Source organism: Solea solea, chromosome 15 (assembly GCF_958295425.1).
Source record: "Solea solea chromosome 15, fSolSol10.1, whole genome shotgun sequence".
Taxonomy (NCBI): Eukaryota; Metazoa; Chordata; class Actinopteri; order Pleuronectiformes; family Soleidae; genus Solea; species Solea solea.
Window position 1 is genome coordinate 17,292,553 of NC_081148.1, and position 17,059 is coordinate 17,309,611.

General features: G+C 39.0%; 1 protein-coding gene across 1 annotated transcript in view; it reads left to right on the forward strand.

Annotated features, from left to right (window-relative positions):
• eys (eyes shut homolog) overlaps nucleotides 1–17,059 on the forward strand; it is a 135,996-nt gene that overhangs the window by 24,074 nt on the left and 94,863 nt on the right. The window contains exons 12-21 of the mRNA XM_058651249.1: nucleotides 1,761–1,883; nucleotides 4,017–4,130; nucleotides 5,855–5,977; nucleotides 6,737–6,853; nucleotides 8,319–8,441; nucleotides 8,749–8,862; nucleotides 10,440–10,553; nucleotides 11,463–11,576; nucleotides 13,153–13,350; nucleotides 15,351–15,472. Of these exons, the coding sequence (XP_058507232.1) occupies nucleotides 1,761–1,883; nucleotides 4,017–4,130; nucleotides 5,855–5,977; nucleotides 6,737–6,853; nucleotides 8,319–8,441; nucleotides 8,749–8,862; nucleotides 10,440–10,553; nucleotides 11,463–11,576; nucleotides 13,153–13,350; nucleotides 15,351–15,472 (1,262 nt within the window). The remainder of the gene's footprint in view (nucleotides 1–1,760; nucleotides 1,884–4,016; nucleotides 4,131–5,854; nucleotides 5,978–6,736; nucleotides 6,854–8,318; nucleotides 8,442–8,748; nucleotides 8,863–10,439; nucleotides 10,554–11,462; nucleotides 11,577–13,152; nucleotides 13,351–15,350; nucleotides 15,473–17,059) is intronic.

Sequence of the window (17,059 nt, forward strand, 5' to 3'; positions counted from 1 at the left end):
TAACCAATTTTGTGAAATTTAGTGTTTATGCTCCTGACAAAGAAACATGACCTCTTTAGTGGTGGTAATGAAGTACACAAAACAAAGCCCTCAATCTTAAATAACCTTAACTCTCATTTGATTTATTAAACAGACCGTCATCCATCTAAGAACGGGATTTTGACTGTTTGTTGATAGTTAAATGCGCTGATGAGTATTAGTTTTCAGAGTTATGACCCATGGCTGGTACCGATAACTGCTGTACATGAGAACACGAGTAAATACCTGCAGTGTTATCAACAAAAACGTCATATTATGTTATGTTGCCGTGCATTTTAGATGCGAAGACTTTCACTCGCCGCAGCAGAGTGGGGCTGAACTGCTCGTCGCTTTCAGACAGAAGAGGGAGTCCCATTTGGAAATGGTGACACTGTAAATGTGACATTCCTTCATGCAACATTAACCTCGGAGTGAACTGCATGCACAATTGGTTATTAAATACTTCCGAAACACTCTGTTGGAGGCAATAGCTATCCATTAACTACCCAAAGGCCATATATAATATAATGGGAAAAGGGTAGTTGGAAGGTCATCAAACATTGAGAGAGATGGGTTTGACGTAAAGTGCGATGCTCTCCATAAAGATTACAGTGTAAAGACAACGGCGAGTGCTCACAAATAAAAACATTAACCAGTTTATATGAACATTGTTTTGAGTTTGTTATTGTGAAGGGAATTTGCATCAGTGAGTAAGACTTACTTTGCAGACACTGATGAATGTGATGTGGATTTGGACACATTCTTCTTGTTGAGGCTAGTGCGAATATAAACTTTGGAACATTTTACTGTTTAAACCAAAAGTTCTGATTCCATTGACCCTGCATTTCCATTTTGGGAATGTATGTTTTTGTATGTGATGCAAAATGGGAATTGGTAATGTAATATTGTGTTGTTGTTTGTTTGTTTAGTGAATAGAAGGAATTAATAATTACATACATGAACACAGGAACTGGCCCCCTGTCCGGGGCGTACCCCGTCCTTTGCCCTATGTCAGCTGGGATTGGCACCAGCTTCCCCCGCGGCCCTCATGTGTGGGATAAAGCGGTAGAGTGACAGATGGATGAAGTCTAAATATAACTAAACACATTCAAGCAACACAAGCAAACTAAGCAAAGGAAAACAAACAAACAAACAAAGAAAAAAGGAAATACAACTCAAATCTCAATTTCGGTTGGTTTGGATACACTTCAGTTGTTTAACCTTGAGTAATACATTAAATGCTGAAGCATAAATTAAACATATGTTCCCCTCTCCACAGCTATCTTTTGATATTTAATTGTATTCACTTTACATTTATCTACATTCATTTTCGTGTCCTGAGCTCGAATATTATTTTTAACCTACATTACCTAATGGAGGAACAAAACAGAAACATGTGGAACACAGGGATCTATTTTTGGGTTTTCCCATTAGGTCATGTTCAGTCGCACAAGTACAAGCATCAGTCACCACCATCTTTCGGTGCTTTATTTACAACAACAATAGATATTGACATAGGTGTCTATCAGTGACATGCAGACATGCATTTGGTGGGGCAGATAAATGTGATATAGATCAGTTGGGTTGGTCTCTGTCGGTTCATGGGGGATAATCAATGCCCCTATGAATGAATGAATAAATAAATAAATAAATAAAGAATAGGTGTCTATTGCATCATGTGTGTTACTACTGCCTTTTATAGTTTTAAGTCCATATTTTAATTTGGCTTTGTTTTGTTTCAGGGTTCAAGGGGAAAGATTGCTCCGTGGATATTGACCTTTGCTCATTTGGAGCCTGCAGTGAACATACATTATCATGCACTGAGACCAGTGATGGACAGGATGTCTCTTGCACATGTGAAAGAGGTGAGAAAGACCCTGAAGAGGTGGTTCATTTTTTTTACACACAGCCACACGTAAAGGTTGAAAATGGGCATGAAGCAAGAGTGAAAATATGATTCATAATGTCCATTTCCTTGTGCTGATTCATGGGGTTTACTGTACTTCAGGAAATATTGAGCTGTCTTTAAATGTAAATGATTTTTTTTAGTGGAAGACTCCACAAAAATGCATCTAATGCATTTGCTTTTTCCTCTCAACAGGAAAGAAAACATCATAAAACTCCAGGGGCATATTATTTTGTTTTTACAGCGTCGTAGCGTCTGACGATAATGCACATTTATGCACAACATGTTTTGACAATTCCTGCAAAAAAATATTACTTGTGTCAGTCAAGTCTCTCTGATTCCACTACACGAGGATGTGTGTGATCAGATTAGTAGCTGTCAGCAGTGACAAGGATAATACCGGAGAAGTGGAAGAGGCTTGACCAGTTAGATCTGCCAGGCTTGCAGGGGTAACCAAGCTTCAAAGTATTACAAGCCAATCTGTATGTGCTGGATTTGACAAGAGTGCCAGCACAGTACAGTGCAAATGCACAGTCGCTTATTCCTGGATGAAGTCAAGGTACTTGAAATACAACCACGCTGCTTGCCAAACCAGTCTTAATTCAGTCAGAACTACTCCCCACCAGCTCTGCTATCTGTTTTCAAATGAATAGCTATTACATAGAAGTTCATGTAACCCAATCAATAACGGTAACTTCATTACTCCTGTTGCACTTATGCTCGCCAGATGTCAAAGTGAAGGATTGTGAGTGATTTCCTATGTAAATGAAAGCAACCTGCGACAAACTGCTCTCTGCAGATCACTCTTCAAGGGCAAACGGCGGGATGCTGTCGAGATGTTTCAGGTCAACACGCTGGGCCCCCGTATTATTATATTTCCCAACCTAATGTGCTGCGAAGCATGTTGCTCGTACCCTCCCTCACCATGCTGTATGTCCTCAGTCCATTAATGTTTTGACCTCGCGTTTCATTCATTCGTCGTCTACCGCTTCTGTCTTCCGCGTGGGGGTCGCAATCCCATCTGACGCAGGGAGAAAAGCGGGGTACAGGTCGTCCCGGATGCCTTGTCCTGGTTTGAATACATTTTCAAGGCTGTGAACCCAGTGCTAGCCACTATGCTGCCATGTGGCCCCTGACCTCGCATTTAGTACATGAAATCACTTCCTTGAACTGAGTTTGATTAGGTAATTTAATTATAAACACAGCACTGGCTTTATCCGAAAGTTGTTGGATAATTCCTTCCTACATTTCTAAGTGATTGAACTTTCTTGAAGTAAATAGCTGGTTTTGCAAGGTGCTAATTGCATACTTACAGCAGCCAAAACTGTTTCTGACAGCAGCATCTTCTTGCTTTACATTAGCATTTATTTCAAAGGAACAGCTTTGCAGTGCAAGACTTATTTTTGCCACAAAAATGTATTTGCGCTCCAAAAGCTGTTGTTTCATCAAAAGCCCTTCCTGGCATGAGAGTTCTTGTCATCTAGAAGGTTTTTAGTTTTTTTTGTTTTTTTGCAATACAGCAGCAATGGAATTGTTTTGTTGTTTCTCGTGTTTTTGTGTAATGCCACAGTTTTATTTTGGAGGAAACATGCTCACACTTTATATTCGTATCTCTACATTACAGTCTATGAGGAGAGAATTCAAAAACCCTGTGCACTCTTTATTCCATGGCTGACTGTGAAATAATGGCTAAGTGTGAGAAGATAACACTTACACAGCCTGAGCAGCAACAGCATTAATGTGACTGAAACCAGAAATATGTTTCTCGCATGCATGTGTGTGCAGCGATGCATTTGTTCCGTGTGTTTTCCTTTGTGCACAGATTGACGGGTGATGTCGGTGTTGACAATTGCTAACTTTGGCTTGTTTGAACTCATAAATCAGAAGTCCAATAGCTGACTCTTATTAAACATGATTAAATGATCCATTGAGCCGAGTCTACATGAGCCCAGCGAGCCTCCGTTAATCAATACAAGCTTAGAAAACGAGCTGTTGTTTGTGAAAACAAAGTCATGCTGATCCTAATTGGCCGAGGAATGTAACACGGCAAAGAGATTCCAATAACTTTTTTTTTTTTTTGTATGACCTACAGGGTTTGGAGGATCATTTTGTGAAGTAGATCTCAATGAATGTGAGTCAAACCCATGCCAGAATGGTGGCATTTGTGTGGACGGCCCTGACCTGTATCAGTGCCTCTGCTCAGCTGGTGAGTTAAAATACAATTTGTTTTTAATTCAGGCAATAAGATTTTGTGGATATCTCAAAAGGTTGTTGGTTTTAAAGTGTGCAGCCCTGCAAATATGACCCTGGTTTGTATGGGAAGTCCTAATTTTGATGATGTTTGATGGTATGTGCATATTTATTTAGAGAAAAGGACAATTAAATAGATTAAAATAAGACACTCTAGCTCCAACTCAAATTAGCAACACAGTATGTTCTTCCACTTAGTCCTGATGTTTAACAAGCAAACAACGAAAAATGTATTCAAATTATGTTAGAACTCTGTGAATGCATATTTTAGGGATTTATTCTTGAAATGACAGCTAGATATATAATTTATAATATTATGTACAAACCTTACCACGTCTCCCCTTGCAGTTAATTAAGAACATTGCCCAATTAAATTTCTCAAAAGCGACCAATATTTACTGTATAATGTCTCATCGTCTCAAGTTTCCAAATGTTCCACTGTATTTTTTTTCATCATTTTAACAATTGCAAAAATAATTGGATCGTCTTCAAACCACTGAAGAACTCATTATTGCACACGGTGGATTTGAAACGTCATTCCCTGGATAAAAAAGAAGAAGAAACAAAATAACTTAAATAAATAAATAAATAAATTATTACTCTAAAAGATGAAAAGATGTCATTTCATTCTGTGCAGTGATTGTCGTCGAATTCCTCATGAACAAAATGTAACATTGACTTGTGTGTACGCCCATATGGCGAAAAGAGTTTAACAATTGCAGCTCGAGGTAATTAGTGCTGCTGCTTCTTACAGCCTACTTCACATGTCTTACTGTCTGCAGTGTCGAGTGTTGTTGCGGGTTGAAAGTTAACTGTTTTTCCAAACCAAACAAGTCGGCTGATTATGTAGCCAAGTGCGACTTGAGCTTAAGAGCAGGAGCTCATCAGTGAACTCCGCAGTTTCAGTGTTTTGTTTTTTTTTGGTTTTTTTTTCTAAATGAAAACCTGAATGCACTCGGCAGCGACTGTTGAGCACATGATGCCAATTGCTACCTTCACTGACAGTTTTCAACAACACTTCTCTCGTACATCTACATAAGTTCATTCCGTCAGAAATTGTCACCGCAGAGTAAGAGGGAATACATTCAAGCCATTTCCTGGTCCAGCTGACATCTTGCCTTTCACTCTGATTAAACCTTGATTGCAGGTGAAGCCTGTTATGCATTTTTAATGAAGTCAGAATAATTGTCAAATTTTATGACTTGGGGAGAGAGGTGGAAATTGGTTCCATGGTCAGTTTGAGAAATGATGAGAATTTGACCTGCATCAATGGTGCTGATAGCCAGGAATTAGTCATGGGTCTCCTGTAGCTGCAGCGTGTGACAGCGCTAATGATAGTCATTTTGTAGCGTGACCATGTGGAGGACTATATTTATGGGGAACTAAAATGTCAGAAATTGGCAGCGCTTACTTTTACTTCATGACTATAACCTTTTATTTATTTATTTTTAAATGTCAAACATAAGAATTCATCAGCACCAGAAATACTAATAACGCTGACAAACAATTTACATAAAAAATAAAGAAAAAGTACTCTCCACCTTACCTAAGTGTTAACTTATAATAAGCTCAAGTACATTTTCATGCAAAACTATTGCTTTTGGGTGTAGTTTGAGCTTAATTTGTGTATTTTTATGTTTGGCACCTATGATGGGGTTTTGTCATTTTTCTTCACGCCAGGGTTTGGAGGGTCGCACTGTGAAATCAACTATGATGAATGTGTCCATGGATATTGCGCCAATAATTCCACATGTATTGACCTGATTGCAGACTATGAGTGTCTCTGTCCTCTGGGTTTTACTGGTGAGTTATCTGTGTCATCATTTTCAGGCTTTAATGGATGTGATGACACCTAAGCAGTGTTTCCACTCTCTGACGCATAAGGAATGGATTTCTTTCTCTTCTCTCCGTAGACATTGACTATACATTGAATTTACATAAACTTTATATACGTCTGAAGACTGTAAAGAAAAGGGGGGGAAATATTGATAATCTTTATATTGTTAATAAATATAATTCTTTTTATATAGTGTGGTAGAGCTGGGTCAATATGGCCAAAGACATTAGCAAAATAAAAAGTATTGAAATCAGTCGATATTGATGATTATCGCTATAAAATGTGAGAATTGAAGAAACAGAAACGTTTCACAAATGTTTGCACAGTGCATAAACATTATTTATATTAAACCTTTGTTATATTGATATTGAAGAAAGTCTTATTGCTACATTTACTGTTAATGAGTTATTGCCCGGTCCTATAGTGTGGTATGAATTCAACTTCAACGTAACCTCTGCTACAACACTGCAAATGGAAACTAAAGAAAATAAATGTGCGTGTCCTTTGGCTGTGAGAGCAAACTGGGATAGACACTGTCGACTACAAAGACGCACTCGTACCAACACGATGCTATTCATCACGTTAATGGCTGTTCTCTGAGGAACAATCCAATTTGTGTGACAAATTAGTGAAAGGTGTCATTGCGTTGATCTCTGTTTTTAACTCTTGTGTTAATCTTAAATGGCACAAACAAGTTCAATTAACAAACTTCACTTACCATTTAGGCAAGAATTGCTCCGTCATTGTCTCTGGAACGTGTGCGTCGGCTGTTGACGTCTGCCAAAATGGAGGATCCTGCTCTCCCACCGCCGCTGGAGAATCGCTGTGTATATGTCGTCCAGGTATGTACAGATAATATGGGCAATCGGTTTTTTTGGTTTTGTTGTCCAATAGGAATCGTGGTGCTCTTGGAATTACTGCAGTAATTCCGTCTGGAAATGTAGCCATGCCATGTAATTATGACAACCAAAGTGTGTCATGTGATCTTCTTACATTGGCACTAGAAAGTACATAATATACAAATCCACACACATTAGTTAAAATAAAAAATGAAACCGCCACACATTGTTTTGTTTTTTTTCAACATACTGTTTATGCTCTGGGTGGATTATGCCAATCAGCAGGGACGGAAAAACACTGGCAATGACGGCATTTCTTGAAATCCCAATCCATGCTGTTTGCCAGGCGTGGGTGGGTTCGGAGGATACTGTACACTGCACAACACATCAATCACTTCTTTGATCCCTCAACTTAGAGGATACCACGGCAATGACTGCTCCTCATCTGTGAACCAATGTGTGTCAAATCCTTGCAACCCTGAGGGGGCTTTCCCGTGTAAAGCGGCTGGCAAATACTTATAGATGTGTGTGTCAACACGGGTACACTGGGCCACACTTGCGAAAACACTTGCGAAACCAGTGTGTTGACGGCTTGTGTCAACACGGTTCATTGTGTGTGGGTCTTTCAAGAGGGTCCGAGTGTGATTGTTTGCCAGGTAGGTTCACCATCCCGATTCAAGTTGAGCCAGTTCCCTCAAATGAATCATGTGCATAGTGGGCACTCCACTGGTTTGATGCTTTCACTTGCAGCTTCCTGCTCTGTGGGAGTCTAATCTGTTTGGCCTTCAGCAACAAAACATAACCGACTTAGGGAATGTGTACGCCAGGGCTCAGTTCATCAGTTTATGTGCTGACTTCAAAGCAAAATGCTTGCATTTCTCTTGACCCGCTTAGGATCCAGGATCCAGGATCCTAGTGAAGAACTGGCTTGTTTACAAAGCAACACACTGGTGTTCAATTGCATTCAAACTGTATATGACTGGCAGTTGTTGATGTTTTTGATTTATATTTACAGAAAAAAAAAAAATATCAAGAGCACAGACATGATTTAATGTGGCTGTAGCTTTCAGTTATTTGCTACCTTAGTTTTATTTCTACATAAAAGTAAATTGTGTTGTGTTGTCCTCATTGCGTGTGTGTGCTCTTAAATGCTCAAAATAAAACCAAAACACTCCATAGTGTTATCCCTGGTCAAAACCTTCTCCAAGGACCTCTAATTACTTTCGTCTTTAATTGCATATTGCAAGTCATTTAGCGTCACACTTGACTAAGCTTTTCTCAAAAGTGTTGCCCTTGGATACTTTATTCAAAACTGATAGTAGAGTGCATATAATTTAAAACCCTGTTTTATTTTGCTGAAGAGAACGAGAAAATCTATTTTTTAAGGAGTCAGAGTGTGATCTTCTCTGTAGATCTACGATCTATAACGGTAGAGATGTAAAGAGTGACGGCTCCTCTTTCTCTGCAGGTTTAACAGGCCAGTTTTGTGAGATAAACATTGATGATTGTGAAGAACGGCCCTGTGGAGTCCTGAGTGTTTGTGAGGACACCCTGAATGGCTACAATTGCTTCTGTGCACCCGGATTTATTGGTAAGCGAAGGCTATTTGAAGCTATTTGAACTTGATCCCTTTGAATTAAAGTGACATTTTACTCAGAAAAGCAGTGTGGTACATGTTGTGCACTTTCCATTAGGGCTGCAACTCGAGTTGTTTTCATAATAGTATATATCTCGATTAATGTATGATGTTTCTTAGAATATCCAGATTTGTCCTCCAACTCAAATGAATCCGTTTTATACGGAGCAAGACACATCTGATCACTTTGAATTATAACACTTAAATGATAAAGAATTTAGTTATTAACCGTTGCAGCCCTATACTTCCCATGCTTCCGCAGGACGTAACTGTGAGATCGAAGTGAACGAGTGTCTCAGCCAACCTTGCCAAAATGAAGGCTCCTGCATCGACGAGCTGAACTCGTTCCACTGCCAGTGTCCTCTCGGAGTCGCAGGTAATGTGTGCGTCTCTTACCATGGCCGTGTTTGTTTACACAACATTGCATCAGTTGCTGAATTGTGAATTGTTAAAGTTAACTCTGTAAGGTCAAGCCAAGCATGGTTTTGATCACCTTTTGTTTCCCTGCCAACCAACTGAGTTTAATCCTCAACAAAAATGTAACTACTGTATTTACAAGTTAACTGAAAGCAGATTAGCTTGGTGCACAGTTTTGATGCATCAGATGAGATTTAATGGGAGATGTGTGTAAATTGCATTTAACTACAGGGTCGAGCTAATTTCTCTCTCTGCACCGCGTATGTTTTATAGTAATTGCTCTTGTTCTGTTGCAGAGTTGGAGAGTTGTGCTCTTGACGGACTGAATGTGCGCGCTTTTAGGGACCAATACGTTTTCATTACACTCCGTTCAACCATGATGTCTATCGATAATGTTAAGCTTTTGGAACAGTTACAGAGGAACAACGGAAAGCCCACAGGGGAAATGTGTTTATGCAAAGAGCTCAAACTGTGTGAAAAGTTTCAATTGTTTATTGGAAAAGCCACAGTAGATTAAACACGAGTGATCATGTTCTAAGTCATTGATTGCACTAAATACCACAAAATCATGAACTTGACTGTCAATAACCGTTAATAAAGATCTGACGGCCATTTCTGAGGATTTTTATTTGAATTATTATTATGGTTGCCATTAGTTGTCCAAAAATAACCAGAGCAAGGTTCATCCCTGCAGTTGCTTTATTATCTTAACCAGGAAATGTAATGAATCGTCACAAATCATATAGCAATTCCCATGTAGTCCTGAACATCTTCTCTGCAAAGTTGCTTTAATTGCCCGAGCTTGAAACGTTAAAGTTAATGAAGAAACTTAGAAAAACAAAAATCATGAAATTCTCCAGTAGAGAATGTCTTTGTCGCAGCAAACTGTAGAAAGGTAATTTGAACCATTAGCTATAATCTGCTCTTGTAAAATACACTGACTAACTACCTGAGCAACTGATTGCTTACGTTGCAGAAGGTATTTATAATGCGGTACAGTATATCCTAATGGAGGTTATTTTAAGAGGACCCTACCTAATGTGTGCTAAACGTAGGGTCACATTCATGCTGCACAGGAATCAATTAGATCGTGAAACACACTCCATTCTCCATTGTGTTGTCGGAGCAGCACAAAAGTGATTACGTGATTACGCTGTGAACATGAAACGCAGCTCATTACGACATCTCTTAGAAAGCAGCCTCCTTTTAGCACTTGCAATAAAGACAAGCCTGTAAAATAGTCCAAAACCTATTAGAAAAACAGCAAGGAATTTTGTATTACACTCACTAATTTCAAATATGAAGTACACTGCTGTTGTTGAATATTTAAAACTAAATATCAGTACCCGTGTTGCAAAATGTGCATACGTGTAAAAACTGGTCAACTTACATTTTGTGCGAACGGTCTATGAAATACTACACACGAGAGATTCAAGGTGTCGCTGCTGGTGAATTTTAAAGGGAAATATTACAGTTTACTAACGTGTGGGGAGGTTGACGAAGCCACCGCCTATTTTAAATGTCATGTCTTTGCAGGCGACTACTGTGAAGTCAACCTAGATGAGTGTTTCTCCTCTCCCTGCCTGCACAATGCCACATGTGTTGACCTTCTTCATGGTTATGAATGTGCCTGTATGCCTGGCTTCACAGGTGAGTTTTAGTAAAGCATATCTTTGTATGTTATCACATCAAAACACTTTTTTCAGCGTTTGCAGTTGTAATTCAGCCTGTATGAGAAATCCAAGTTTGAATAAAAGATTTATATCTACAAGTTGTACTTCTGTGTAAATTGTGAGCATGGTACTCTTGTATCTATGCACACACACACTGTTAGACAAGTACTTTGTGTAAATGTCTGAGCAGAATACAGTATATATGGATATCTGTGCTTAGATACAAGGAAGATAACGGCCTGTTGCTGAAGTTTCAAGTCAGAAATTTGGGTCCTGTAAGACGCAGTAGATTTCCAATCGTTTTTGCTCCTCTGCGTCCCTGGTGGGTTTAATTATGTTTGAAAATAATGGTAAATATTTAATCTGCCATTATAACCCGGCTTGGTCACAGAGGAGCCGGTGCTGTTGCATTCATTTTGGTGGAGATGAATTGACCTGTACTGTACACGTCAGTAACAACGGGTACCATCTGAATTAAAGTCAAGTCTTCAGCAGCTCCTTAAAATAGTGCTGCAGTGTGATTTAATACTTCAAGTCATGCAGAATCATTTTTTCTCCCCCCACATGTGGTGCTGTGATGCCAGCTGTTTCGAGTTCAAAGATGAATAATGACCCTGGGTTCAAACGAAGATAATACATCTCCACCAGTGAAAGTTAGAGAGTAACAGCAGTTCGGCTGTTTCATAATACATTCTAATAATTCCTGCAGAGCACAATGACAAACAATAAAACTGTCTGCCTGACTGTGCTGGTTTCTCAGCAAAAGAGTTGGTTTATCAGACGTGCAAATGCCTTAGACAACAGTACCAGGTCTATTCTGTCTGACACTTAAGCCTCTGCATTGTAAGACTGTCTATTTATTCCTCTGTATTGTGTTCCGTCAAAGGTTTATGGTGTGAACTTGACATTGACGAGTGTGCTTCATCTCCCTGCAAGAACGGCGCCTCTTGCTTTGACCAGCCGGGTAATTACATCTGCCAGTGTGTGCTTCCATTTAAAGGTAATGAAGACTGAGGAACTAACTTAACTTTACATACTGTTGTTTTCAACTGTCTCGATAAAGTAAGTGCTGTAGGCTGTGGTGGGGACTTCCATCAAGCTACTGTATGTGTCACTGTCAGTAAAAAAGACAGGTGAAGCTACTGTATTATCACTGTTCCCAAAAAATCTACATCTAGTTTCATGATGACTTTTTAAATAAAAATTTATTTTAAAGACGGTGGTCTTTAAAATACAAAATGTAAATAGGAACGTTAAATCTGCAGTGAACCCACAATTGTCAAGTTTGTTTTTCAATATTTAACCACACAATAGTGAGAGAATATTTAGTGTGCTCTTGGTACCGCTCTAAATATACATTTGCATCCACAAATACAGAAAGATAAATGAAAAGTAAATGGCTGGATTTGTAATGTGCTGTGATGCTTGCATGGCTTGTTTAGACCCTGGTTTGATCAAATGTGACAACAAAACATAAGATAAAATTCTAGTAGTTAAAGGGCACAAAACAACCTGTATTTAATAAGTGTAAGTATATTTTTTTTGCAACAAATCTAGACCATTCTGACACGTCTAAAAATCGGCATAGAAACAGCCATGACCATGTGTGTACAAGAGTCTTAATCTGCTCAAATTAACTTTAAATCTATACGAATTTCTGCTGCTGCTGTGGCAATGCTTCATCCAATATATCCAGTTTGTAGTGGATAAAATAAAGGGCTTGGTAGCTTAAACATTGCTTTATTTAATTTTCAAGAGAGTTTCAAAACACCAAAATCTTCAAATTGCCTTAGAGTGCTTTGCTGATTCTCAGTGAGAGAGAGAGAAGCTTTGATATCACTCCTTCTTACAGCATGACCTGTATTTTCTGTCCGTCTGTAGTGTTCCTTCCCCAAGTAGCTATTGGGTACGACACACAGTAAGTTGACTAAGAAATGGTCAGGGGAAGATTGGACTGGAAGTGATTTCAATATGTTTTGAAATTGCATTTTGAACTGAATGGAAATGCAACAAACCAGCCCTTTACTGTGTATATATACAGTTATGACAGAAAAATGATGTATTTCCTGCTATGTGACATACATCCGCTGTCTGGTGACATGCTTTGTAATCAGTTTCAGTCATGCATGTTCCTTTTATTTTCACACCTTTTTATGCATAATAACATCTTGAGAGGAGGGATTTTCTTGAACAGATGATTTCCCTTTTTGCATGACTTGAGTTCACTTATTTCTGTCACTGGCACTATGTTTAGTTTGTACAGTTTTTTGTTTGTAGTTTCCTGGAAAAAAGTGACTTAGACATCTTAACAGTGGAAATAATGTTTTAAATTGTCACTAACCATACTTAATAATAAAACCACTTGATAAAAAGACACAATAAAATGTCATTATGTTGGGACTGTATACCTTCCTCAGAGATTGAATGGTCCAAAGTGGAATTATTACCTTTTCAGTGCAAAAAAATCTCAAACTGTTCCCTATACCATCATGTAAGCCTGTCTGTTGGAAAATAAATTGAAAAATTAAAGATTATTTCTAGAAATGTAAAATGTATGTTCCTCTGCCGCACACCAGGACATAATTGTGAGTTCTTACCCTGTGAGGCCAGTAATCCCTGCGAGAATGGTGCAGTGTGTGTGGAGGAGCTGGATCAGGACCGCTTCCCTTTAGGTTTCCGCTGCCGCTGTCATCGGGGCTTCGCCGGCCCCCGCTGTGAAGTCAATGTGGATGAGTGCAGCTCTAGCCCCTGTTTTCACGGCTTCTGCTACGATGGTATGAAACTGCCTATCTTGCCACCATATTTAATGACAGACTCTCAAAAAGGCATCAAAGCTCTACACACACACACACACAAAGATACACACATTTTTGCACAGCTATATGTTAGTGAGGACACTCGTAGAGATAATGCATCCCTGCAATGCAGGTCTGAAGCCTTAAAAAGCCATTTCAACATGTGACAGAATGTGGGGACTGGCCAAAATACCCTCACTTTCCCAACATTTCAGTTAAAAAGATACAGTTACACACACACACCTGCAGGTTTGCTGGTCTTTTTAGGACATAGCATAGACTGCCATGTATTTCAACAGTGCAAAACAAAGTGTGAACCCCTTCATTAAAGGAATACTTCCCCAATTTGCATTTAGCTTTGTATTACTAGAATAGTTGTAGTATTTTTTTTTTAAATGGTAGATATGGAAGATATTTCTCGACTCAGGGGAAACTGAGGTTGGGAAGCACAGAACTATCCCATTCTAGTAATACAAAGCTAAATGCACATCGGTGAATTAATCCTTTAACACTTCAAAACCTAGACTTAACTAAGTCTTAACTGAACTGAACCAACGCCTGCCAAAATGTCCTCACTTTCCCCAAATACGTTAACATGTTTTTTTGGTCCTCACAAAGGTATACATACAAGTACGTACACACATGCAGTGTGTTTGTCAGATTTCGTTTTGCTCACTTACAGCCTGACAGGCAGTTTGTAATTAGGTCACCAGTGCAGCTAATAGGGTTGTTATGAGAGTGGATTTATTTAATCTGATGTGAGGATCTAAGACGTTACCTGCTGGTCAAGGCTTGATTAGTCTCCAAACACAACCGTGAAAGGAATTCAATTAAACATCAATGTTGGGACTTGGATCATTTACAATAAATGCCAATATTCATACAGTTAAGGCTCAAGACAGATTTGTTTCCTTTTTCTTTCATTTCATATGATTATCCAGTTTGATCCTGACAGAATTCAAGTGACAAACATGTCACGGATGTTGAGGATTCTTCATCATATCATTTAACTTCATTATTTTAAATTAAAAGAGCAATTACATACTTTTTGTATGCAATTACTCTGCACCAGAGTAATTTCTCAGAAGCGAAATATTTGTTACCAGTCGCCCTCCAGCTCTCGTGGCATTTCTGTAATCTTGCTCAACTGCTTTATGCCAGAACAAAAGGGTGATAGCAGTGGATCACTGTCTGAGAGCATCCTATCCTTCATTGTAGACCTCTGCCAACTGTCTTCACTAATCTCGAGTGCAGCCAGTTTGCCTTAGGTTAGAGAGGCAGGCCTCTAGGACCTATTGGCCAGTGCACAGTGGCAGCAAGCCAGCCACCAGGGAGAGCACGGCATAGCCACAGTGGCTGAGATGAGTAATGCTGCTGCCACCCAGGACCTAAAGCATTTAATGAGAGTAATAGCAGCTACACGCACCAAGACAGAGTGACAGCATAGATTACGTGGTAAATCTTTGGGATAATGAAGAATCCTGGGACCCTGACTGGGAGAGTAATAAATTCACTCCTGTAAGAAGTGCAATTACCTCTGTCACTGGCTGCTTGTACACCAGTGTTGTCTTAGAGAAACAGAATGATGCATCCCTCTTTAATGTTATTAATAATTAAAGAGAGGAAGGAATACATTATTAGATGTGGGACATGCAAACTTCTGATGGAAGAAATGGCCACATTTGTAACATCTGAATAAAGAATGGCCTTAAATGGACTCTCCTCTGCTGTGTTGCGTTTTTTTCCTCTCTTTCATTATTATCTAACTCGCATAGATTTAGAAGGAGCGGGTTTGACTGATATAGCAGAGGACGTTTATTATAATAGTGTTATCCATTAAAAACCTGAATCACAGTGGGTGATTATCCTTTATGCACATAATCAGCATTTACCTGTGTAGAGATGTGGGGCCTACTGAGATTTGAGTGAATTAATTCATGATGCAAGCTGCTGTAACTGTCCTACTGATCTTCTTTCAGTTGTAGATGGCTTTTACTGCCTTTGCAGTCCTGGGTATGCTGGGCAGAGATGTGAGCAAGACATAGACGACTGTGTGAACAGTTTGTGCAGCACCAACTCTGTCTGCAAGGACCTCCATCTGGTAAGTAGACCCATTTTTTGTTTGGTAATATAACAAAGTGATTTTATTGGCTTTTGATAGGCCTCAGAATAATCCAGTGCCCTGTAAACTACCAGTTAGTTACTCATTGAAGAAGTCTACAGTTTTTCATAAAATATTGACAGCCCTGAATCACATTAGGTACTGCCTATTACCTTTGATGGCAGCCATGCAGTTAAATTTTAAAAGCAGCCCCATTGCAGTAAAATATAAACAACTGTGCAATAACACGAATAGTGGTGTATCATTAAAAAGAATAAAATATGCTTATGCGGCTCTGGGGTCTACTACAGGACAATAATGAACAGGTGTGTGTTTGGTAGACAAATCTGGCACACTTTATTGGTCTTATTGGGAAATTCTGCCAGCATAAGGAGACGCGGCTCGCCTTGAAGTTCCAGGTGTCTATGTGGAATAAGATGTCTAATAAATGTACATCATTATTGTGTCTCTTGTTTTGACCAATTACTTCAAATATGGTAATCATGCCAAGTTTTAAATGTGCAGCAAATTACACAAAAAGGAAAAAAGTATACCATAATTACGAAATGTATCGTCAGAAATCTAATCCACCTAATCCAGTCCTCGTCTTAAATGTCCACTCACTTTCCTACTTACCCCTGATACGTACTCTATATTAGATTGCAATTTTAATTTTTTTTGTAATTTTTTTACTATATTGTATTGTATTTTATATTATTCTATTCTCATTTCTTTAACTGAGCTGTTATGAATGTGTGTTTCCCCCCTGGGGGAGGAATAAAGTCATTCAATCTTCAGTTATTGGGATGGACATGCAGAAAACACAGCTATTACTAGTGTCAGTGTCATTTACAGTATGTTTGTAGATTTGGGTGTGGGCAGTTTGACTTCACACACACACACACACACACACACTCACCACCCATTTCCAGAGCAATATTGTACACTTTTGTTCGCAAGCTGTGTGTGCCACTTTTTTGAAACGCATGTGTGGGCACAGACAGGAGAATATGTATGCCGATATGAGTGGTTTGAAAATGGCCACTTTGTCATCATCCTACAAAAATGCATCCCATTTACAGCATAGGTTCTTACTTACAGCTTACATAGTCATGGCTTCATTTATGAATTTATTTAGAACAAACAGGGCAGCGATGCTTTCCCTTTGGGCCGCAAGGTCACTCGATTCTCTCCAACGATTTTTCAAAGTGACTTGTTCTCAGTGTTTTGTGTGTGGTGGTCTTTCAGCGCCGATGTCGACTTGTACAGATGCACACACTCGAGCTTAAAAGGACATTTTTAGATGCACTTCCTTTTTTCTTTTTTTTTTTCTAGACGTGGCTTTACTTCTGAAGTTATTCAAGTGTTGTTCAAGCCAATAACATTGATCTGTTGCAGCTGCAAAAAGACCTAGGGAGCTGCATTCTGCTCACAAACTGTGCAATGAGTACCAGGGGTGTTTTTTCCAACAGCTGCTTATTTGCTAACAGATTGCAGTAGTGGAACAGATGTGTCATAGATAAAGTCTTTGAGGTTTTTTTCTTTTCTTTTCTTTTTTTTTCTTTTGACAAAGACAAATAACATATA